The sequence below is a fragment of the Macaca nemestrina genome, chromosome 4, assembly GCF_043159975.1.
Source record: "Macaca nemestrina isolate mMacNem1 chromosome 4, mMacNem.hap1, whole genome shotgun sequence".
NCBI lineage: Eukaryota > Metazoa > Chordata > Mammalia > Primates > Cercopithecidae > Macaca > Macaca nemestrina.
Genome location: NC_092128.1, coordinates 126,964,225 through 126,988,674, shown reverse-complemented (window position 1 = coordinate 126,988,674; position 24,450 = coordinate 126,964,225). Strand labels below are relative to the sequence as shown.

At 44.5% G+C, this 24,450-nt stretch overlaps 1 protein-coding gene across 3 annotated transcripts in view; it reads left to right on the top strand.

Moving 5' to 3' along the window:
• NIPSNAP2 (nipsnap homolog 2) overlaps positions 1-23,515 on the top strand; it is a 38,103-nt gene extending 14,588 nt beyond the window's left edge. The window contains exons 4-10 of one of the 3 annotated variants that reach the window (XM_071095217.1): positions 2,662-2,756; positions 3,403-3,473; positions 5,238-5,378; positions 6,662-6,693; positions 17,881-17,975; positions 20,357-20,440; positions 22,348-23,515. In XM_071095217.1, the coding sequence (XP_070951318.1) occupies positions 2,662-2,756; positions 3,403-3,473; positions 5,238-5,378; positions 6,662-6,693; positions 17,881-17,975; positions 20,357-20,440; positions 22,348-22,412 (583 nt within the window). In that variant the 3' untranslated portion in view covers positions 22,413-23,515. The remainder of the gene's footprint in view (positions 1-2,661; positions 2,757-3,402; positions 3,474-5,237; positions 5,379-6,661; positions 6,694-17,880; positions 17,976-20,356; positions 20,441-22,347) is intronic. The other 2 variants (XM_071095218.1, XM_011710949.2) reach the window with 2 other exon arrangements.
• The last annotated feature ends 935 nt before the right edge of the window (positions 23,516-24,450 follow it).

Sequence of the window (24,450 nt, the reverse complement as noted above, 5' to 3'; positions counted from 1 at the left end):
CACCTTGCTCTTCCAACTTCCCTGTCTGTGCCACTCACCTTGTTTTACTCAGCCCGTTCCTTAGTTGTCTGTCACCTAGAGCCGTGCATTCTTCATCGGACATGTATTTTGGTTCTCTTGTTTCCTTCTCCATCTCCCTCTCCAAGCCTCTCGAGCCCCATTCCCAAGTGCCTTTTTTCTGACTACCTTTCTGGGATCCAAGCTATACCTGTATCTCTTCCCTGCCCTGCAATACATTACCCCAAAGTTTGTCAGATTGATCTGCTTGAGTTCTGCTTTCTTTTTTCATCACATTTTTTCTTTTCTCTGAAACTTTCAGCAGCTCCCTGTTTCCAGAACATAAAGACTTAACTCCTGCCTGGTTTTTAGGGGTCCCAATAATGGGATTCTGCCCAACCCATCCAGTTCTGGGTACAAGTACTGCCTGCCTTACAATCTCCATTCAGGTAAGGCCAGGACTCCCAAGAGCAGGTTTGGGGTCCCCAGCAAAGAGGAGTGGCTTCAAATCCACATGTAACTTTGTGTTGGTGAAAAACCTAGGCCCCGTTGCCAGACCCCTCTCTGGACCCCACCTGAGTCATGTGTACTGGGCTTCCTTCCTGGACACTGCCTCCAATGCAGGGTTGTCTCTTCCTGCTCATGTCATGCGACCAAAGGGAAATGTTGGACATACATTGCCCTAGCAGAATCCCTCTTTCCCTGTCTTCGATTTTCATGGATCCCATGTTATTTCTTTTTTTTTTTTTTTCTTTGAGACAGAGTCTCGCTCTGTCGCCCAGGCTGGAGTGCAGTGGCACGATCTCAGCTCATTGCAAGCTCTGCCTCCCAGGTTCACACCATTCTCCTGCCTCAGCCTCCCGAGTAGCTGGGACTACAGGCGCCCGCCACCACGCCTGGCTAATTTCTTTTTGTATTTTTAATAGAGACAGGGTTTCACCGTGTTAGCCAGGATGGTCTCTATCTCCTGACCTCGTGATCCGCCCGCCTCAGCCTCCCAAAGTGCTGGGATTACAGGCGTGAGCCACCATGCCCGGCCGATCCCATGTTATTTCTGAACATTCATGAGTCACGCATTAGATACATTTAATATCAGATCCTAATTTAAAAAGTAAAATGCTACTCTTCCAAAAGTACACATGATGTGGTCACTATACTGGGTCATAAAGATGTATGGGTTTTCAGTTAGTTAGACATAGACCATTTGGAACTTTTCTCTGTTAACCATTTATATATCCCTGGTCCTACGGAGGTCCAGTGGCGCAATCGGTTAGCACGTGGTACTTATATACTCTCGGTCCTGTAGCCCCAGTGTCTGGTGGTGATCACTAGCTAAATATCAGTGTCAGCATATAATGTGAACAGGTTCCATTTCTTGCCCTTGATCCCCTTTTGCATCCATTGTTGAATTTGTATGATACTTTTTCATCATAATTTTTCTATTCAGGCCGGGCGCGGTGGCTCAAGCCTGTAATCCCAGCACTTTGGGAGGCCGAGACGGGCGGATCACGAGGTCAGGAGATCAAGACCTTCCTGGCTAACATGGTGAAACCCCGTCTCTACTAAAAAATACAAAAAACTAGCCAGGCGCGGTGGCGGGTGCCTGTAGTCCCAGCTACTCGGGAGGCTGAGGCAGGAGAATGGCGTAAACCCAGGAGGCGGAGCTTGCAGTGAGCTGAGATCCGGCCACTGCACTCCAGCCTGGGCGACAGAGCGAGACTCCGTCTCAAAAAAAAAAAAAAAAAATTTCTATTCAGAAAGTGTGCAGGTTTTAGCTTTTCTCTTGGTATAAAACAGTTAACACTCTTCCCTTTGCCTTTCCCTGTACATTAGGGTCTATACCATAAGAAAGCTTCTATGGAACCAAGCTCCACTCTGACACCCCTGTTAAATTCATACACTGCCGTGACCTGTCATGGCTTTGCCCCTGTCCCCGCACAATGAGTGGAAATGAGTTCGTGTGTTCGGTGCGAGACTACATGACACCCCACCCATCCCCTTGGCCCACTGAATTGAGTAGAACGTAATTTATGCTTCGCGTTGTATCTTTAATTTTTATTCTTCTGCCATGTTGATGCCCTTGGGGACTGTTGGACGTCAGGGTCGCTTCCAGACTGTTGTGTTCCAGCTCTGCTTCTTGCTCCTTCCTGAAGGCCAGCTTGTTTTCTGCTCTTGTTACCTCTGCCTGCTGATGCTGCTTGTGTTGTCTGCCTCTGTCTTGAACATTACTTTCTTCCCTTTCCATCTTTCTTATTTCTTCCGTGTTCTTTTCTACTATTGCCCTCTCATTCTTCCTGTCTTTGGAACCAACAGAATGTTTTTTGGTGATGTTGTTTTTTTTTCCCCCTCAAATGGAAAATAGTAGTCACGTAACTCCCAAAATCCTGGGACCTTTGGTTTTTCTTTATCATCTTTATACTGGTTCAGCAGCTCCTCTAGATAGTTGGGGTATCAGAAACCTAAGATTCTGATCAGCAGGGTGTTGGAGTACAACAGAATTCAGCCAAAAGATTAATTCCACATGCCGTTTTATCATGAGGATGTGCTAAGGTCAGTTGTTAGAACACAGAGTAGGTGGTCTTTTTCCTGTTACTGATCAGGTGCTGTCCACCTGGTCAAATTTTGCTGGTTGTTTAATTAGTGTTGCTGTTTCTTCTCTTTAAGTCAAGAGGTGTTGCCAAAGATTCACGAAGATAAACACTACCCTTGTACTTTGGTGGGGACTTGGAACACGTGGTATGGCGAGCAGGACCAAGCTGGTAGGAAGCGAAGTCTTTGGGATAAACACTTCTTCCTTAAGCCTTATGTAACACTTAAGTAATTTTCTAATTTAATGCTTGTTCTTATCATCAAAGCTTTCCAAGTCTCAGTCTAATTTTATGATTAAAGTAGTTTCTTCAACAATTCATTGCAAAAACAGTTTTAAAATTGTTTTTAATGTTTGAATCTATTATTGAATAATTATGATGTAACTCATAGGCCAAAACATGGGGTATTACAGTTTTTTTGGTTTTTTTGTTTTTTGAGATGGAGTCTCGCTCTATTGCCCAGGCTGGAGTGCAGTGATATGTATCTAGGCTCATTGCAACCTCTGCCTCCCGGGTTTAAGCGATTCTCCTGCCTTAGCCTCCCAAGTAGCTGGAATTACAGGTGCCCACTACCACACCCAGCTAATTTTTGTATATTTAGTAGAGACGGGGTTTTACCTTGTTGGCCAGGCTGGTCTGGAACTTCTGACCTCAAGTGATCTGCCTGCCTCAGCCTCCCAAAGTGCTGGGATTACAGGTGTGAGCCACTGCACCCAGCCTACAGTTCTGTGCTGTGTTAACATTATACCTATCTAGAATATTTTCAAGTAGTATCATGAAATTCTAAATGTATACTATCTTTTAAAATGCATTTCAGTCCACCTCTGGAGGTATGAAGGAGGCTATCCAGCCCTCACAGAAGTCATGAATAAACTCAGAGAAAATAAGGTAATGATTTTGAAAAATGTTTACAGACTAATGATATATAGATGTTAGTATGGAATTAAATGACTTCTCTGTCTTCAGTTTTTGTTAATGAACTTCTTTTTTTGTAACAGAAATTGTATTGTTTGGACTCCTGAAGTTGTATTTAAATATAAACAGTTGTAATACTATTAAAATAACAATTCTGGCTGGGCGCGCTGGCGCACGTCTGTAATCCCGGCACTTTGGGAGGCCAAGGCAGGCAGATCACAAGGTCAGGAGATGGAGACCATCCTGGCTAACACAGTGAAACTCCGTCTCTACTAAAAAAATACAAAAAAATTAGCCGGGCGTGATGGTGGGTGCCTGTGGTCCCAGCTACTCAGGAGGCTGAGGCAGGAGAATGGCGTGAACCTGGGAGGCGGAGCTTGCAGTCAGCCGAGATTGCGCCACTGCACTCCAGCCTGGGAAACAGAGTGAGACTCCGTCTCAAAAAAAAAAAAAAAAAAACTTATTGTTCTTATTATAAAAGTCAATTATACTTTGAAACTGATAAGGTGGTACTTTGAAACTGGTGACTGGGCTGGGTGCGGTAGCTCACGCCTATAATCCCAGCCCTTTGGGAGGCCAACGCAGGCATATCAGTTGAGGCCAGGAGTTTGAGACCAGCCTGTACAACATGGCAAAACCTTATCTCTACTGAAAATACAAAAATTAGCCGAGCGTGGTGGTGCACGCCTGTAATCCCAGCTACTCGGTAGGCTGAGGCACGAGAATTGCTTGAACCCAGGAGGCAGAGGTTACAGTGAGCCGAGATCACACCACTGCACTACAGCCTAGGCAACAGAGTGAGAATCTGCCTCAAAAAAAAAAAACAAAAGAACAAAAAAACTGGTGACTGGTGTATCAATCAGCATGGCACACACAATTAGCCCTCGATGACCTAAAACTGTCTACTTCAGGAACTGTCTGTCACACACATAGAGTTTATCTTGGGCTGACTTTGCTTTCCACCCACCCTTCACTAGCAGGTGCTTGTCGGTAGGGAGAAATTTAAAAGCCACACATCATTAACAAAGAAAATCTTTTGTATAGAGTCCCAGACAAATATAAATAGCTTTTGAATTATCTGCTCTTTTGTAGTCTGCATGCCACTTCTATTGATGTGCCATCAAACACTATTAGAAGAATCTAAAACTATAGCAAGTTAAATTTGTTTGCATTGCCACCTAAATAATTAGGATGACCAAGTAATTTGTCATCTAAACCTGGACACTTTTTTTTTTTTTTTTTTTTTTTTTTTTTTGAGAGGGAGTCTTGCTCTGTCGCCCAGGCTGGGATGCAGTGGCCGGATCTCAGCTCACTGCAAGCTCCGCCTCCCGGGTTTACGCCATTCTCCTGCCTCAGCCTCCCGAGTAGCTGGGACTACAGGCGCCCGCCACCTCGCCCGGCTAGTTATTTTTTGTATTTTTTAGTTGAGATGGGGTTTCACCTTGTTAGCCAGGATGGTCTCAATCTCCTGACCTCGTGATCCGCCCGTCTCGGCCTCCCAAAGTGCTGGGATTACAGGCTTGAGCCACCACGCCCGGCCAACCTGGACACTTTTGAGAATGAAAAGGAATGCTGTTAATGATTATGCAAGCTCAACAGATATAAACTGGGACTGTCTCAGGCCATCTGGGACCTGTTGGTTACCCTATTACAGTATTCTGTAGGAACATAAATGTTACTGAAATGGACTTATGTAAGTATCAGAAGATTTCATGAGCATATTTTTTTCACTCAAAGGAATTTTTGGAATTTCGTAAGGCAAGAAGTGACATGCTTCTCTCCAGGAAGAATCAGCTCCTGTTGGAGTTCAGTTTCTGGAATGAGCCTGTCCCACGATCAGGCCCTAATATATATGAACTCAGGTCTTACCAACTCCGAGTAAGTACACAAATAGAAGTTTTTCCTTTTGCTCCTCTGTGAAGAAGCACAAGCACTTTGTAAGGCTGACAGCAGAACTTGTGTGTACATTCTGTGATGTGTGTTTAGCATTCTATATATATATATTTTTTTAAGACCGGGTCTCACACTGTTACCAAGGCTAAGCTCTTTTGCTTTTTATGGCCTTACACATAATGCTTATTATTTGAGATTTTTCTAAATAACATTTCTGTTTTTAAGAAGAAGGACTGGCCGGGTGCGGTGGCTCACACCTGTAATCCCAGCACTTTGGGAGGCCAAGGTGGGCGGATCACGAGGTCAGGAGATCGAGACTATCCTGGCTAACACAGTGAAACCCGTCTCTACTAAAAATACAAAAAATTAGCCGGGCGTGGTGGCGAGCGCCTGTAGTCCCAGCTACTCGGGAGGCTGAGGCAGGAGAATGGCGTGAACCCGGGAGGTGGAGCTTGCAGTGAACCGAGATTGCGCCATTACACTCCAGCCTGGGCGACGAGCAAGACTCTGTCTCAAAAAAAAAAAAAAAGAAGAAGGACCTAAAGTGCAGGATAAGGTACAATATGTAACATCTATTGTGGTTAAATGAGAGCAGGTAATAAACACTGTGACTGTTGAACAAATTATACAACATGATAAGAGTAAAAGGCAATAATATTTTATAACACTTTCTAGAAATTTTCCTACTGAGAACTAGAAAGAATGCCCCATGTAGCGGCATTATTAAAGTGGCTAACGCCTGTAATCCCAGCACTTTGGGAGGCCAAGGTTGGAGGATCGCTTGAGCCAGGAAGTTTGAGACCAGCCTGAACAACATAGTGAGACCCTGTCTCTATTAAATTAAAAAATAAAGTTTTGGCTGGGTGCGGTGGCTCATGCCTGTAATCCCAGCACTTTGGGAAGTCAAGGCAGGTGGGTGACCTGAAGTCAGGAATTTGAGACCAGGCTGGCCGACATGGTGAAACCCCATCTCTTACTAAAAATACAAAAAATTAGCCAGGCCTGGTGACGGGTGCCTGTAATCTCAGCTACTCGGGAGGCTGAGGCAGGAGAATTACTTGAACCCAGGAGGCGGAGGTTGCAGGAGCTGAGATTGAGCCACTGCACTCTAGTGTGGGCAACAGAGCAAGATTCTGTCTCAAAAAAAAAAAAAAAAAAGGGTTTTTGAGGTTAGTTTTGTCACTTAATGTTTTTTCTACTGCTGTTTGCTATTTCTGTATTTTTTTTTCACAGAAGAACTAACAAACCAAATCTAAATCTGTTTTCAGCCAGGAACCATGATTGAATGGGGCAATTACTGGTGAGTATATTACTGAATGGTGACTTTTTAAGTCTTGTGAATAGATTAGTTTAGGCCATAGTGTTAATTCTAGGGAAAAAAATCTGAGGATGATACCATGATTTGACACTACACTAATGTTTTATTGGATGTTTTTATTATGAGATTTTTCAAACATACAAAACAAGAGAATAATGTGGCTCCCCTTCCACATCCATTGCATAGCTTCAGTAGTTAACACATGGCCCATCTCGTTTAGGCCTAACTCCTTCAACCCAGATTGTTTGGCATTAAATCCCAGACAGCATTCTGTTTCATTCATAAATATTTCAGTACTGTATATATTTCTGAAAGGTTACACCTTTTTTTAAAAGCAAAACCAGTATTGCATAAAGTTAGTTTACATACTTCTTGGATATCATCTTTTCTGAAACATTACTTCTGTCACATATACACATCACATCAGTAATAGTTTCTTTTTTTTCCTTGCTAGTTTGAGTAGAAAAATAGCAATTTTTCCACAAGTTGATCTGTAGATTCAACAGAATCCCTATCAAAGTCCCAGCAGGCTTTAGAAATGCAAAAGACTAGCCAGGTGCAGTGTGGCTCATGCCTGTAATCCCAGCACTTTGGGAAGCCAAGGCAGGAGAATCACTTGAGTCCACGAGTTCAAGACAATCCTGGGCAACATAGCAAGACCCCACTGCCTCTACCAAAATAAATAAATTAATTAAACTAGCCAGGTGTGATGCCACATGCCTGAGGTCCCAGCTATTTGGGAGGCTGAGTGGGAGAATTGCTTAAGCCCAGAAGATGGAGTTTGCAGTGAGCCAAGATTGCACCACTGCACTCCAACCCGGACAATAGAGTGAGACCCTGTCTCAAAAAAAAAAAAAAAAAGTCCAGGCATGTTGGCTCACACTTGTAATCTCAGCACATTGGGAGGCTGAGGTGGGCAGATCACCTGAAGTTAGGAGTTCGAGACCAGCCTCGCCAACATTGCGAAACCCCATCTCTACTAAAAATACAAAAATTAGCTGAGCATGGCGGTGCACTCCTATAATCCCAGCTACTTGGGAGGCTGAGGCAGGAGAATTGCTTGAACCCGGGAGACAGGGTTGCAGTGAGCTGAGATCGCATTACTGTGCTCCAGCCTAGGTGACAGAGTGAGACTCTTTTTCAAAAAAATAAAACTAAAAAGGCTGGGCATGATGGCTCATGCCTGTAATTCCAGCACTTTGGGGAGGCTGAGGGAGGAGGATTGCTTCAGTCCAGATGTTTGAGACTTTGAGACCAGCCTGGGCAACATGACGAAACCCTGACTACAAAAAAATACAAAAAGTAACCAGGCATGATGGCACACACTTGTAGTCCCAGCTCCTCAGGAGGCTGAGGTGGGAGAATCACCTGAGCCTGAAAGGTCAAGGCTGCAGTGAGCCATGATTGTGCTAGTACTTTCCAGCCAGGAGAGAATAAGACTCTGTCTCAAAAAAATAAAAAATTAGGGCAGGGATGGTGGCTTACACCTGTAAATCCCAGCAGTTTGGGAGGCCAAGGTGGAAAGATCACTTGAGGTCAGGAGGTTGAGACCAGCCTAACCAACTTGGTGAAACCCTGTCTCTACTAAAAATACAAAAATTAGCCAGATATGGTGGTGTGCACCTGTAGTTCCAGCTACTCAGGAGGCTGAGGCAGGAGAATCACTTGAACCTGGGAGACACAGGTTGTAGTGAGCTGAGATCACCCCATTGCACTATAGCCTGGGTGAGAGCAAGACTGTCTCAAAACAGAACAAAACAAAAAATGCCTTACTCTCAGTGATACAAAAAAAATTTTTTTTTAATTAAAAGAACAGGCTGGGCATGGTGGCTCACACCTGTAATCCCAGCACTTTGGGAGGCCAAGGCAGGCGGATCACAAGGTGAGGAGATCAAGACCATCCTGACTAACAGAGTGAAACCCCATCTCTACTAAAAAATAAGCTGGGCGTGGTGGTGGGTGCCTGTAATCCCAGTTACTTGGGAGGCTGAGGCGGGAAAATGGTGTGAACCCGGGAGGCAGAGCTTGCAGTGAGCCGAGATCGTGCCACTGTACTCCAGCCTGGGCGACAGACCAAGACTCCATCTCAAAAAAAAAAAAAAAAAAAGACAAGTCATATACTGGAATAAAATATTTGCAAATCATATATCTGATAAGCAAATTAAATTCAGAATATATAAAGAATTCTTACAACTCAATAAGAATACAGATAACCCAATTAAAAATGGGTAAAGAACTTGAAAAGACAGTGGCTGGGTGTGGTGGCTCACACCTGTAATCCTAGCACTTTGGGAGGCCAAGGCAGGAGGATCTCTTGATCCTGGGAGTTGGTGACCAGCCTGGGCAACATGGCAAAACCCTGTCTCTACAAAAAAAAAAAGAAAAAAAAAAAAAAAGCTTGCCGGGTGTGGTGGTGGCACATGCCTGTATTCTCAGCTATTCAGGAGGCTGAGGTTGGAGGATTGCTTGAGCCTGGGGAGGTGGAGACTGCCGTGAGCCATGATCATGCCACTGCACTCCCAATGAGACCCTGTCTCACAAAAATAAATACATAAATAAATTGAAAATGGAACCAGGCGTGGTGGCTCACGCCTGTAATCCCAGCACCTTGGGAGGCCGAGGTGGGTGGATCACAAGGTCAGGAGATTGAGTCTAGACCATCCTGGCTAACATGGTGAAACCCCGTCTCTACTAAAAATACAAAAAAAAAAAATTAGTCGGGCGTGGTGGTGTGCGCCTGTAGTCCCAGCTACTCAGGAGGCTGAGGTAGGAGAATGGTGTGAACCCAGGAGGCGGAGCTTGCATTGAGCAGAGATCGCGCTATTGCACTCCAGCCTGGGCGACAGAGCGAGACTCCGTCTCAAAGAAAATAAATAAAATAAAATAATAAAAATAAATAAATTGAAAATGGAATTCAGTGTGATTCAGCAGTCCCACTTCTGGGTATATATCTAAATGAATTCAAAGCAGATCTCAAAAAGATTTGCATACCCATGTTTTTATCATAGCTTTATTTGCAGTAGCCAAGAGGTGGAAGCAACCAACGTATCTATCAATAGATGATAAAGAAATTGTGGGCTGGATGCGGTGGCTCACACCTGTAATCCCAGCACTTTGGGAGGCCAAGGTGGGCTGATCACCCGAGCTCAGGAGTTTGAGACCAGCCTGGCCAACATGGTAAAACCCCATCTCTACTAAAAATTTAAAAATTAGCCGGGTCTGGTGGCACGTGCCTGTATTCCCAGCTACTCGAGAGGCTGAGGCAGGAGAATCGCTTGAACCCGGGGGGCGGAGGTTGCAGCAAGCTAAGATCATGCCACTGTACTCCAGCCTGGGTGACAGAGAAACCCTGTCTCAAAAAAAAAAAAAAAAAAAAAGTGTGGTCTATACATAGAATATTACACATCCTTAAAAAAGAAGGAAGTCTTAGATCGGGCGCAGTGGCTCACGCCTGTAATCCCAGCACTTTGGGAAGCCAAGCAGGCAGATCACGAGGTCAAGAGATCGAGACCATCCTGGCCAATGTGGTGAAACCCTGTCTCTATTAAAAATACAAAAATTAGCTGGGCCTGGTAGTGTGTGCCTGTAGTCCCAGCTACTTGGCAGGCTGAGACAGGAGAATCACTTGAACCCGGGAGGCGGAGGTTGCAGTGAGCCGAGATCGTGCCACTGCACTCCAACCTGGTGACTCCATCCCCGCCCCACCCCCACCTCACAAAAAAAGAAGGAAGTCCTGTCATGTGCTGCAATATGGTGAACCTTGAGGAGGATGTAATGCTAAGTGAAATAAGAGGACAAGTAGTGTATCATTCTCCTTATGCGAAGTATCCAGTGTTGCCAAAATCATAGAAACAGAAAGTAGAAACGTGGTTGCCAGGAGCTAGGCAGAGAGGGAATACGGAATTGGTGTTTAGTGAGTATAGAGTTTCAGTTTTACAAAATGAAAATGTTTTGGAGATGTGTGGTGTAACAGTATAAATATACTGGACACTACATAAAAATGGGTAAGATGGTAAATTCAATGTTATGTGTTTTTTACCATGATAAAAAAATGTTTAAAAAATTTTTAGGCCAGGTGGCTCACAGCTACTTTGGGAGGCTGAGGTGGGCAGATCACCTGAGATCAGAAGTTTGAGACCGGCCTGGGCAACATGGTGAAACCCTGTCTCCACAAAAAATACAAAAATTAACCAGGTGTCGTGGTACATGCCTGTAATCTCAGCTGCTCGAGAGGCTGAGGCACGAGAATCACGAACCTGGAAGGCAGAGGTTGCAGTGAGCTGAGATTGTGCCACTGCACTTCAGCCTGGGCTACAGACCCTATATCAAAAAAAAAAAAATTCATAAAATAAACTTTAAAAATGTTTAACAGGCAAAGGATTTGAATGGGTATTTCACCAAAGAAAATACATGAATGCCCATAAGCTTATGAAAAGGGACTCAACCTCCTTAGTCGTTATGGAAATGCAAAGTGAAACTACAATGAGATACCAGTTCCTGCCCACTGGGACAGCTATAACTTAAAAGAGAGCGATAATAACATCTGTTAGTGAGGTGAGGAAAAAGTGGACCCTTCCGATATTGCGGATGGGAATGTGAAATGGTGCAGTCACTTTGGAAACAGTCTAGTAGTCCCTCAAAATGGTAAACATGAAATTACATGTGGGCCAGACGCAGTGGCTCACGCCTGTAATTCCAGCACTTCACAAGGCTGAGGGGGCGGATCACCTGAGGTCAGGAATTCGAGACCAGCCTGACCAACGTGACAAGACCCCATCTGTGCTAAAAAATACCAAAAACGTAGCCGGGCGTGGTGATGGGCACCTGTAATCCCAGCTACTCGGGAGGCTGAGGCAGGAGAATCACTTGAACCCAGGAGGTGGAGGTTGCAGTGAGCCAAGATCGTGCCTCTGCACTCCAGCCCGAGTGACAGAGCAAGACTCTATCTCAAAAAAAGAAAAAAAAATTACATACGACCCAACAATTTCATTCCTGGGTGTCTACCCAAAAGATATCATCCGCATAAACACTTATACATATGTGTATAAGTGAATTTTTCCTTTTCGGATCATCAAAGGCTAAATAATGCAAGTTAGAAAGCAAACATCCATGTAAACACTTATATAAGTGACCATAGCAGCATGTTTTATAATATCCTGCAAGTAGAAACAGCTTTGCCTATCAACAGAGGGTGGGATTAGCCAGAGGGCTAGTTCACTAGCCCTGATCAGCTCTCCATGTCCTCCCAGCAGCTACCTTAAATTCAAATACGAGACACACAAGCATGCTGATTACAACTATAACAAAATAACCACCTTTCACCATTAAGATTTAATACTGTTTTTGGAAATCCTGACTATTATGAGAAAAGACAGACATACAAAGCCTCAATAGTCCGGGTGCTGTGGCTCACACCTCTACTCCCAACACTTTGGGCGGCTGAGGTGGGAGGATCCCCTGAGCCCAGGAGTTCAAGACCAACCTTGGCAACATGGTGAAACCTCATCTCTACAAAAAATACTAAATTAGCCAGGTGTGGTGGTGCTCCTGCCTGTAGTCCCAGCTACTCTGGAGGCTGAGCAGGAAGATCACTTGAGCCCTCGCTGTTGAGGCTGCAGCGTACCATGATCATGCCACTCCGCTCCAGCCTGGGCAACAGAGCAAGACCCTGTCTCAAAAAAGCCTCAATAGTTAAGAGGGATGCAAGAATAAATTATTGGCCATTGGTTAGCTGGTTAGTGCCTGGGACAGGAAATGGAAAGAAAAATGCTAGTGACATTTAGGGTTCTGTGATGGTGAGATTGTTAGCGTTTTCTTTTTACCAGTTTCCATACTTACTTCATTATGGGGTTTCTTTGGAAGCTAAAAATACTGCCTGGGCATGGTGGCTCACGCCTGTAATCCCAGCACTTTGGAAGGCTGAGGCAGACAGATCACTTGAGGTCAGGAGTTTGAGACCAGCCTGGACAACATGGTAAAGTCCTGTCTACTAAAAAAAAAAAAAAAATTAGCTGGGTATGGTGGCGGGCACCTGTAGTCCCAGCTACTCAGGAGACGAAGGCTGCAGTGAGCCAAAATGGCATTGCTGCACTCCAGCCTGGGCGACAGAGTGAGACTCCATCTCAAAATATATAATTTTGAAACATTGGGATCGTTTCCTAAAATAATCTGAAGCATACATCTATATCTAATTAAAATATTTTGAGCATTTTTTTCTTTGAAACTCAACGTATTTCTGTACCTTAAGTTTTGCTGTTTTTCTTTCTTTCTTTTTTTTTTTTTTTTTTTTTGAGACGGAGTCTTTCTCTGTCACCCAGGCTGGAGTGCGGTGGCGCGAACTCGGCGCACTGCAAGCTCCGCCTCCCTGGTTCACGCCATTCACCTGCCTCAGCCTCCTAAGCTCCGCCTCCCGAGTTCTCGCCATTCTCCTGCCTCGGCCTCCTGAGTAGCTGGGACTACGGGCGCCCGCCATCACGCCCAGCTAATTTTTTTTTTTATTTTCTAGTAGAGACGGGATTTCGCCGTGTTAGCCAGGATGGTCTTGATCTCCTGACTTCGTGATCTACCCGCCTCGGCCTCCCAAAGTGCTGGGATTACAGGTGTGAGCCACCGCGCTCGGCCTGCTTTTCTTTTTGGGGGGAGGTGTTTGTGTATATTTCTTTTAAGTGATTACGTGAACTCTTACTTTTCTTTGGCAACTTGCTATTTCTGTTTCCTAAACTGGCATTTCATAACTTTTTTTTTTTAACTTCAACTTATATCTTCTTTCTTTTCTTTTTTCTTTTTCTTTCTTTCTTTTTTTTTTTTTTTTTTTTTTTTTTTTTGAGACAGAGTCTTGCTCTGTTGCCTAGGCTGGAGTGCGGTGGCGCAGTCTCAGCTTACTCCAATCTCTGCCTCCTGGGTTCAAGTGATTCGCCTGCCTCAACCTCCCAAGTAGTTGGGATTACAAGCGTGCACTGCAACTCCCGGCTATTTTTTTGTTTTTAGTAGAGACAGGGTTTCGCCATGTTGGCCAGGCTGATCTGGAACTCCTGACTTCAAGTGATCTGCCTGCCTCAGCCTCCCAAAGTGCTAGGATTACAGGCGTGAGCCGCCGCGATCGGCCCCGTTTTTCTCTTTTTTTGGTTATGAAATTTCCTGATGTGCATGAAATAATTTCTAAGATCCCTTCTAGCTCCAACAAATAGTTCTATGATCTTTATTTCTAATGAATCTTTCCTCCTCAGAGGCTAAATAATGCAAGTTAGAATTTCTTTTCATTTGAAAACTAAGAAATACATATTTGGTTGTATGCTGCTATTATATACAATTTTTGCTCTTTTGTTTTTGGACTATTGCTGTTAATCATGTAGCTATTCACAGAATAGGATCACTCACTAGTTCAATTTTTGCACATTACTAATCAAGACTCGCTCGCTGTGGAATCCACAGGGACATACTGGGGTTATTCAGTTATTTAAAAATGTATTTGGCTGGGCGCGGTGGCTCACACCTGTAATCCCAGCACATTGGAAGGCCAAAATGGGCAGATCACCTGAGGTCAGAAGTTCGAGACCAGTCTGACCAACATGGAGAAACCCTGTCTCTACCAAAAATACAAAAATTAGCCAGGTGTGGTGGCACATGCCTATAATCCCAGCTACTTGGGAGGCTGAGGCAGGAGAATTGCTTGAACCTGGGAGGCGGAGGTTGCAGTGAGCCAAGATCACACCATTGTAATCCACCCTGGGCAACAAGAGTGAAACTCCGTCTCAAAAAAAAAAAAAGAAAAAATTATTTATAAAGCCAGTTTAGCATTCAATTTATATTTTGGCACATAGGTAACTAAGATGGTGACCACCTCGTCTGTACAGGCTTCTGATTGTTACCAGGCTCAGGCAAGTATGTTTTCTTTGCCTACCATAACTAAATTACAAAAATTCAGAATGAAATGAATAATCTGGAATACTTACCACTATCAGTAAAAGCCAGGTTTTTTTTCTTCCAAATAGAGTGCACATTGAAGTGATTTGCTTAATTTCAATAATCAGATTTGTAATTTCTGTGAAGATATTGATCACTTTATTCTCAATGTAAAGATTAAAGATGTCATCTTATTTGTGGCTAATCCATGGGGGCAATAGCAAGAAGTCCCTTTTTCACCATAAAGAAACCCAGGCACTTGGGTAAGGTCCCCATTGTGGCATTGAGACCATGGTGGATTAGAGCAGAGGTGTAGAGTGAGTTTAAGGAGACTGGATTGCTTGAGCCCAGGAGTTCGAAACCAGCCCAAGCAACATAGCAAGGCCCCGTCTCTTAAAAAAAAAAAAAAAAAAAAAATTGGCTGTGCTTAGTGGCGCAAGCCTGTAGTTCCAGCTACTCAGGAGGCTGGGGCAGGAGGATCCCTCGAGCCCAAGAGTTCCAGGCTGCAGTCAGCTAAGATCATGCCACTGTACTCCAACCTGGGTGATAGAGTCTCTGTCTTAAAAAAGGAGACTGGCTTCATCACTCACAGGAAATCACTCTTTCTTGGATTTTTTCCCCCTTTTGAGTTATCATTCAGTATATATGAGGTTTGCCTCCAGGAAGAGAATGCTCAGCCAAGCCAACTCAAGCATCTTGTGCCTTGAGAGTGACATCTTTCACTGTCACTATTGGTAGGTTGCTATCCTTGTTTGTATGCTGCCAGCTCTTTTGAATGAATTAGAATGAATCTGTCTTCCCAAGTCTTGTCAACTGTGGGAACCTGATGTGACTGAGACTTCAGGCTAGAGCCTGGGCGGTGTGGTATGGATTTACTGAGTAACGCATGGTGTGTCATCTCTTGATAGACCTTAACTGTGCATCTTCTGCTGACCTCCCTACATCATTTGAAGCCCCTTCCTTTTCACCTTTGATTCTAGAAGACTGCTTTTGAAAAAATAGGCACATTTTTAAAACATTTTTAGGAATTCAGATACATCACTAAATATTTTTTTAAAGTGTCTGGTGCAAGTATGAAAGGTGTTTAAATTAAAGGACTCTGAGCTGGGTGCAGTGGCTCACACCTGTAATCCCAGCACTTAGGTAAGCTGGAGTGGACAGATCACTTGAGGTCAGGAGTTCAAGACCAGCCTGGCCAATGTGGTGAAATCCCATCTCCACTGAAAATACAAAAATTAGCTGGGCGTGGTGGTGCACACCTGTAATCCCAGCTCACAGGAAGCAGAGGCAGGAGAATAGCTTGAACCTGGGAGGCAGACGTTGCAATAAGCCGAGATCCCGCCACTGCACTCCTGGATGGCAGAGGAAGACTCCATCTAAAAAAATAAAGGGCTGTAGGCTGGCCTGGTGGCTCATGCCTGTAATCCCAGCACTTTGGGAGGCCAAGGTGGGGCAGATCGAGACCAGCCTGGCCAACATGGTGAAACCTCATGCCTACCAAAAACACACAAAATTAGCCAGATGTCATGGTGGGCACCTGTCATCCCACCTACTCCGGAGGTTAAGCAGGAGAATCACTTGAACCCAGAAGGTGGAGGTTGCAGTGAGCCAAGATTGCACCACTGCACTCCAACCTGGGCAACAGAGCGAGACTCCATCTAAAAAGAAAAAAAAAAAAGCCGGGCATGGTTGCACATGCCCGTAACCCCAAGTACTCAGGAGGCTGAGGCACGAGAATAGCTTGAACCTAGGAGATGGAGATTGCAGTGAGCTGAGATCGCACCACTGCACTCCAGCCTCGGAGACAGAGGAAGACTCTGTTTCAAAAAAAATTAAAGAGCTGATACCTTTGCAGTGGGAAATTCTTAAAAAGGAAAGTTTTAAGCCAAATGCCAATTTTTAACTGATCACAATGTGATGTTGTCCATAGAGGTACAATGTATATTAGTACTTTCTTCCATATTTATGAATGCCTTTGGTACTCATTTTCTGAATGGTTTGCTCTGGTAAGAAAGAAAAAAAAACAAGAGGCAGCTTTGCCTGCACTAGCGGTGGCAGCGAGGTTGTAGCGCCAAAAAGCTTCATTCCCATGGTTCCTCCCTCTGGCATCCAAGAAGTTGCAGAGTCCCTTGTGTAGTTCAGAGAGCAGGGGTGTTTCTCAGGATCTCAGAGTCATCAGCTGCTTTGAAGGTGTGCTTCTTTCACCTGTGTTTTAATGCCCTGCCCCAGGGTGGTCCCTGTCTCCCTTGGTTACAGTGCCCTGTGGCACCTTGGGTGCTCAAGTTCCAGGTTTGCCTCGCTTCTCTCAGGGTGTTCTGGAGAAACAATGCTTTTTAAGTTGACGGGTCCCATCCTCTGCCAGTTCTAGATTTTATTTCAAGAATCACCAGTGCAACTATATATACATTCTTAGATTGCTGTTTTTATTTTTAATAATTATTAAATACTGTACATTTTCTCACAAAAATTAGTATAGCTACAGAAAAGTATGCTTACATTTCATATACATTAAAATGACTTTTAGACCAGGTGTGGTGGCTCATGCCTATAATCCCAGCACTTTGGGGGCTGAGGCGGGCGGATTACTTGAGTTTGAGACAAGCCTGGTCAACATAGGGAAATCTTGTCTCTACTGAAATTACAAAAATTAGCTGAGCATGGTGGTGGGTGCCTGTAATTCCAGCTACTCAGGAGGTTGAGGCAGGAGGATGACTTGAACCCGACAGGTAGCAGTTGCCGTAAGCTGAGATCCCACCACTGCACTCCAACCTGGGTGATAGAGCGAGACTCTTTCTCAAAAATAGGCCAGGTGCAGTGGCTCACGCCTGTAATCCCAGCACTTTGGGAGGCTGAGGTGGGCAGATAACCTGAGGTCAGGAGTTCGAGACCAGCCTGGCCAACATGATGAAGCCCCATCTCTACTAAAAACACAAAAATTCGCCGGGTGTGGTGGTGGGCGCCTGTAATCCCAGCTACTCGGGAGGCTGAGGCAAGAGAATCGCTTGAACCCAGGAGGTGGAGGTTGCAGTGAGCTGAGATTGTGTCACTGCACTCCAGCTTGGGTGACAGAATGAGACTCCATCTCAAATAACAATAAAGTAAATAAAATAACTTTTGATTTGCGTTAGATAGCTTGATACCAATTTGATAAACAATTAAGTCTTCATTTTAAACAGCCTGCCCTGAGTATGGCAAAGATTTAGTCTACTGATTCTCGTTAGTGTATCTAATTCAGTGTCTTAAACAAACATCACCTCACTCTTACAGGGCTCGTGCGATCCGCTTCAGACAGGATGGTAATGAAGCCGTCGGAGGATTCTTCTCTCAGATTGGGCAGCTGTACATGGTGCACCATCTTTGGGGTATCTGTTTTTTCCTTTTTGAGTTACTGGGATTTAAGAGTTCATTACTAAGTTGTACTGGGCAGTAGAGCACATCTTGAGTCAGTAACCTTAACCACTACAGCAAATCCAGACGTCACAGAGGGACAGTCTGTACAGGGCTGTCTGGAACTAGCGAGGTCAACAGTACAAGTCCATAGATTGATGGCATTAGTGAGCTGAAAGTGAGTGGGGATGATGGGGAAAGGAATAAGGGGTGAAGCAAGCAGCCATGGAAGAAGGAGGCCAGGGAAGTCAGAGTGCCTTCCACAGAGTGGTCCCAGCCTTTCTTTGTAGACTGACTTCTTAATTCCTTGGCAGAGGCAGGCCTGCATTTTACCCAGAGCGGCAGCTTCCTGCACATACTCACTGTCTGCCTTTGTAGACGTGGTTCCACTGTCTCAGGACATGGACCCCCTCACCTTTTCCATCCCCACGCACTTTTATTTGGCACCATCTTTGGTATCTTTCCCGTCCTGCCCCAGATGTCACCCCTCCCCAGTAGTGAACATCATCACTCCTCCTGAGCCCCCAGAGCCCTGTGTGGTGCTGGTTATTACTGTTGCACTGTGTATGGTGTGCAACCCTCTCAGGCATCCCTGTCTATGAATAAGCACAGGTGCTAGAAGGGCCGGATTGGATGGAGGAAGTTTCCATCCCTTTGGCTCTTGGGCCGAGGTCAAGCCAGGTGCATGCTCCATTCACATCAGCACCTGTAGCTGCTTGCAGAGGGCCTCCCAGATGCAGGATCCTGGAATTGCAAACAGGCAGGCACCAGAGTGTGAATGGCGGAGCTCTCACAGAGGCTGTGGGGAACAGGGCAGACCTCCTGTCTCTGCCCTGTGGGGAGGACTCAAGGTTTCACAGAGCAACAGCAAGATGAAGAGGATTGCTTGAGGCCAGGAGTTTGAGGCAACAGTGAGCTATGACTGTGCCACTGCACTCCAGCCTGGGCAATACAGCGAGACCCTGTCTCAAAAAAAAGGTAATTAAGAAGATATTGGCTGGGCACAGTGGCTCATGCCTATAATCCCAGCACTTTGGGAGGCCGAGACAGGTGGATCACCTGAGGTCAGGAGTTAAGAGACCAGCCTGGCCAACATGGCGAAACCTCATCTCTACTAAAAATACAGAAAATTAGGCATGGCGGTGCATGCCTGTAATCCCAGGTACACAGGAGGCTGAGGCAGAAGAATCGGTTGAACTCAAGAGGCGGAGGTTGCAGTGAGCTGAGATCGCGCCACTGCACTCCAGCTTGGGAAACAGCAAGACTCCGTCTCAAAAAAAATAAAAGGAAAGTAAAAAAGAAAGAAGGCATCTGGATGAGATACCTGTGAATTGTACCACGACACAGGTGATCCCCCTCCACCTGAAGCGCCTTTCTTCCCATTCCTACATCAGTGATGTCCTTTTCAACTTCAACACCCACCTGGTCAACTTGCACCTTTCCCACAGCTCTCCCATTGCCTGCCCTGCTCCCCTGTACACTGTGTCCTTGCATGGGCCACAGCACTCTCCACGGCTGATCTTGCCTGTCTCATATCCTGGGGCTTCACCACATGGAACACACCCGCTACCCAGATCAGTGTAGTGCGAGATAAATGTTGAGTAAAGTTGATCTGACATTGCTTATCTGTGGTCTCACAGTTTCTGGTCATGAATTTAACATGTTATTGGAGAAGTTCACTTGGTTTATAAAGGTATATTGTAGATTCACTAGATTTTAAAGCTTAAGAGGGAATTGTGGCCGGATGTGGTGGCTCACGCCTCAAATCCCAGCAGTTTTGGAGGCTGAGTCGGGAGGATCGCTAGAGTCCAGGTGTTTGAGACCAGCCTGGGCAACATAGTGAGACCCCATCTCAAACAAGCAAATAATTTTTTTTAACTTAAGAATGGGCCAGGTGTGGTGGCTCACCCCTGTAATTCTAGCACTTTGGGAGATTGAGGCGGTTTGATGATTTGAGCCCAGGAGTTTGATGTCTGCCTGGTCACAAAAAAATACAAAAATTAGCCAATGTGGTAGCGCTTTCCTGTAGTCCCAGCTATTCAGTGGGCTGAGGTAGGAGGATCACTTGAGCGTAGGAGGTCAAGGCCGTGGTGAACCATCATCATGCTACTGCGCTCCAGCCTGGCTGACAGAATGACCCTGTCTCAAAAAAAAAAAAAAAAAAAGACTGAAAGTTTGCTTTTCCCACATGGCCCAATATAATTTTGCTCAGTGTTTCCCCAGCCCAGTATATTACACACCTGAAGTAGTCCCTGAGAAAACTAGATGCCCAGGTGAAGCAAGACCTTAACATATGTATGGGTGGAATGCAGGGTATATGTTTTAAGTCTTACTTCTCTGTGGGGTTATTTTTAAGCTTACAGGGATCTTCAGACCAGGGAAGACATACGGAATGCAGCATGGCACAAACATGGCTGGGAGGAATTGGTATATTACACAGGTAATCTCTTAATAGCCATGAAATAACGCTTTTTGTCTTACTGTTTCAATCATGTTCTTTCACCCTGACACTAATAGGTGGCTTTTATAATAGTGTGTTACTAGGATAGTGAGTCATCAGGTTGGGAGGGGAAGGGAGATAGTCAATTTTTCTCTAATACTTACATGACGTTTTTCAATAAAGCAGAATATCCATTCTTTCAAATATGTTTATCATCTGTTACGGTTTTCAGACCCTTGGATGTTGTAAATTGTACATCATTACCTTTCTTTGTAGATTTCTATATTGTCTGAAAACTTATTACACAAATAAAATTTTTTCTAAGCTTTCCTTTTCCATCAAAATTGTTAGTATCCCAAATCAGAACTTAATATATCAATTAAAGAGTGATTTTGAAATTAGATAAACTTCCTGTATGTACAGTATGTATACATGGGTACATAATACATGCATGTGCACATACATAAGTATATTATGAAACCCTGTTTGCTTGATTTTTATAAGAAAACAGTTGGCTGAATATAACCCAGTGCATTGGTAGAGGTAATCAGTACCAGCCATGTTGCATGGCAAGTATATTTCTGGCCAGGCGCAGTGGCTCACGCCTGTATTCCTAGCACTTTGGGTTGGCCGAGGCGGGCAGATCACCTGAGGTCGGGAGTTCGAGACCAGCCTGACCAACATGATGAAACCTGTCTCAATTTGAGAGGCTGAGGCAGGAGAATCGCTTGAACCTGGGAAATGGAGATTGTGCCACTGCACTCCAGCCTGGATGACAAAGCAAGACTCCGTCTCAAAAAAAAAAAAAAAAAAAAGTATATCTCAGCCCATATACTACCAAGAAAATAAAAGAGTAATTTGTCCTAGAAAGTAGATGTTACCTTGTCTTTTAGTTCAAGAGATTATATAACATATAATTGCATGTTATAATTATATAATTTGATTTGATTTTGCTGCTTACTCAAAGAACGTTTGAGAAATCACCATTTTTCTCACAATAAGACAGTACAGACTTTCCCCACCTCCTACAAATAAAACAAATCTCCAGGTAGCATCTGTTGTAATTTTTTCTTCCTTTTTTTTTTTTTTTTTTTTTTTTTTTTGAGACGGAGTCTTGTTCTGTCACCAGGCTGGAGTGCAGTGACGCGATCTCGGCTCACTGCAACCTCTGCCTCCTGGGTTCAAGCGATTTCTCCTGCCTCAGCCTCCTGAATAGCTGGGATTACAGGCAGGCGCCACCACACCCAGCTAAGTTTTGTATTTTTAGTAGAGACGGGGTTTCACCCTGTTGGCCAGGATGGTCTGGATTTCCTGACCTTGTGGTCCACCTGCCTTGGCCTCCCAAAGTGCTGGGATTACAGGTGTGAACCATCGCACCCAGCTGATGTGTTGTAATTTTAATAGCATCTTGTAGGATGCCAGCTGATACAGGGCCCACTTCTATATTTCTGCCCTTGAGGTTAATCCTGTATATTATGTTTTTTTTGTTTTGTTTTTTTTTTTTTTTTTGAGACCGAGTCTGGCTCTGTGGCCCAGGCTGGAGTGCAGTGGCGCAATCTCAGCTCACTGCAAGCTCCACCTCCCGGGTTCACGCCATTCTCCTGCCTCAGCCTCCCGAGTAGCTGGGACTACAGGCGCCTGCCACCACGCCCGGCTAATTTTTTGTATTTCTAGTAGAGACGGGGTTTCACCGTGTCAGCCAGGATGGTCTCGATCTCCTGACCTCATGATCTGCCCGTCTCGGCCTCCCAAAGTGCTGGGATTACAGACTTGAGCCACCGCGCCCGGCCTAATCCTGTATATTATGACATTCTCTTGTTTTCAAGCAGCACAATCTGTCTGTTAGTGTCATTTACCATAATGTGTTTAGAAAAGAACAAGTGCAGTAACCCTGATCCTATTTTCAGTTCCACTTATTCAGGAAATGGAATCCAGAATCATGATCCCACTGAAGACCTCGCCCCTCCAGTGAAGCTGTAGAGTTTCTATGTGCCTACATACATTTCTGTGACAAGTATTTGTCATAAATTAATTTTAATTGTATATCACGTGAAAAAGAAACACTGAGGTTTAAGCTGCTGTATATAGCTTGTGAGAAACCTCTTTTCTTTAAAATTTACATAATCACAAGAAAGGAAAGAATTACAGTTGGACTGATTGTGACAGTGCCCTGTTGTCCTCTTTGAAACACCCCCGTGTTGTCCAGTGTACCTTATAACACTTAGCCACTTCTCCCCACCCTCCAGGAGGGGTCCACATTGAATTCTGAATCATCTTGAAAATAAGATTCCAACCACAAAAACAATTAGCCATTTCTTTACTAAAAAACAAAAAACAAATCTGTTTTATAATTACAGATTTTTAGACAAATTTCTTGTATCAGGAAGAAATACAAATTTTGTCATGTTTCTCAAGCAGTTTTTCTGAGTAGTTTCTGAGGAGGAACAAATTACGAGTGTGCCCAATAACTGAAAATGTTTTAACTCACTTTCATTTGTAAGCAGTCCACATAGTAGACAATGGGTTTTCCAAGCTGGGCAAGGTACATTTAATCAGTAAATCAGTTTCCTATCATGTATCGTGATGTTTCAGTGTGAGACACAAAAACAATGGCTTGAAACTTGTGTATCATATGTGATTTTGAAATGAACACCTTGAATAGCACTAATTTTTATTTGTGATATTTTTCTATAACAAAACAAGTAGCACTAGGAAAAGAGGTTTTATTTTGTAAACGATCATTTGTGACCTCAGACACTCTCTGGCTAATATTTTAATAAGCTCACAGCAGATTATTCTGAGATCATGGATGAGGGGTGGTGCATGTTGAGATTTAAATTGGCATAAAGCTGCATCCTTTTTGTCTAGCTGTTTGATTTCATTGTTTAATATGGTGTGCCAATTTCGTGACTGTTACCATGTGAAAGTCCTGTTGAAATGATCATGTCTGCCCCACAATCAAGGATGCCTGTGTGAAGTGTGAGTCAATCTCATACCCAATGTCAGACTTTTACATGTCAATGATTTTCTCCAAGAACATAGAAAAGTCAATAAAATCCTCTTAATTTTCACATATCATGTTTGGATTTTTGTTTTTTTTAATTTGTTCTGAGAATGACAGACGTGCTGTGAATGACTCTGTCACTCTTGCAAAATAGCTTGTCACAAAGGATTAAAGGAAGTGAGGAAGTCAGCTGGCTTCTGGGGAAAATCCTTCCAAAGGAACAAAGTATGAGGCCCTGGGCAAGGTCATGTCTGGTATGTGCCGAGGGCAGCAGAAGCCAGTGGCGGAAGCAGACATGAGGGAGAGCGTGGTGGGACATGAGCTCAGAGCTCACAGGGCTGGATCCCTTGAGTGTTGGAGGCCATTAGAAAGACCCTAGTGGCCAGGCCCAATGGCTCACACTGGTAATTCCAACACTTTGGGAGGCCGAGGCCCAAGGATCCCTTGAGCGCAGGAGTTTGAGACCAGCCTGGGCAACATGAATGAAACCTCATCTCTACAAAAAATTGAAAAATTAGCTGGGCATGGTAGCATGTGCCTGTAGTCCCAGCTACTCAGGAGGCTGAGGCAGGAGGATTGCTTGAGCCCAGGAGGTTGAGGCTGTAATGAGCTGTGATCACGCCACTGCACTGCAGCCTGGGCAAGAGAGCTAGACCCTGAATCAAAAAAATAATAAGGCTGGGCGCAGTGACTCATGCCTGTAATCCCAGCACTTTGGGAGGCCAAAGCAGACAGATGACTTGAGGCCAGGAGTTTGAGACCAGCCTAGCCAACGTGGAAAACCCTGTCTCTACTAAAAACACAAAAATTAGCCGGATGTGGTGGCACGTGCCTATAATCACAGCTACTTGGGAGGCTGAGGTAGGAGAATTGCTGAACCTGGGAGGCAGAGATTGCAGTGAGCCAAGAACGTGCCACTGCACTCCAGCCTGGGCGACAGAGTGAGACTCCATCTGCAAACAAAAAATAATAAAAAGACCTTGGCTTTTATTATAAGGGAGATGGG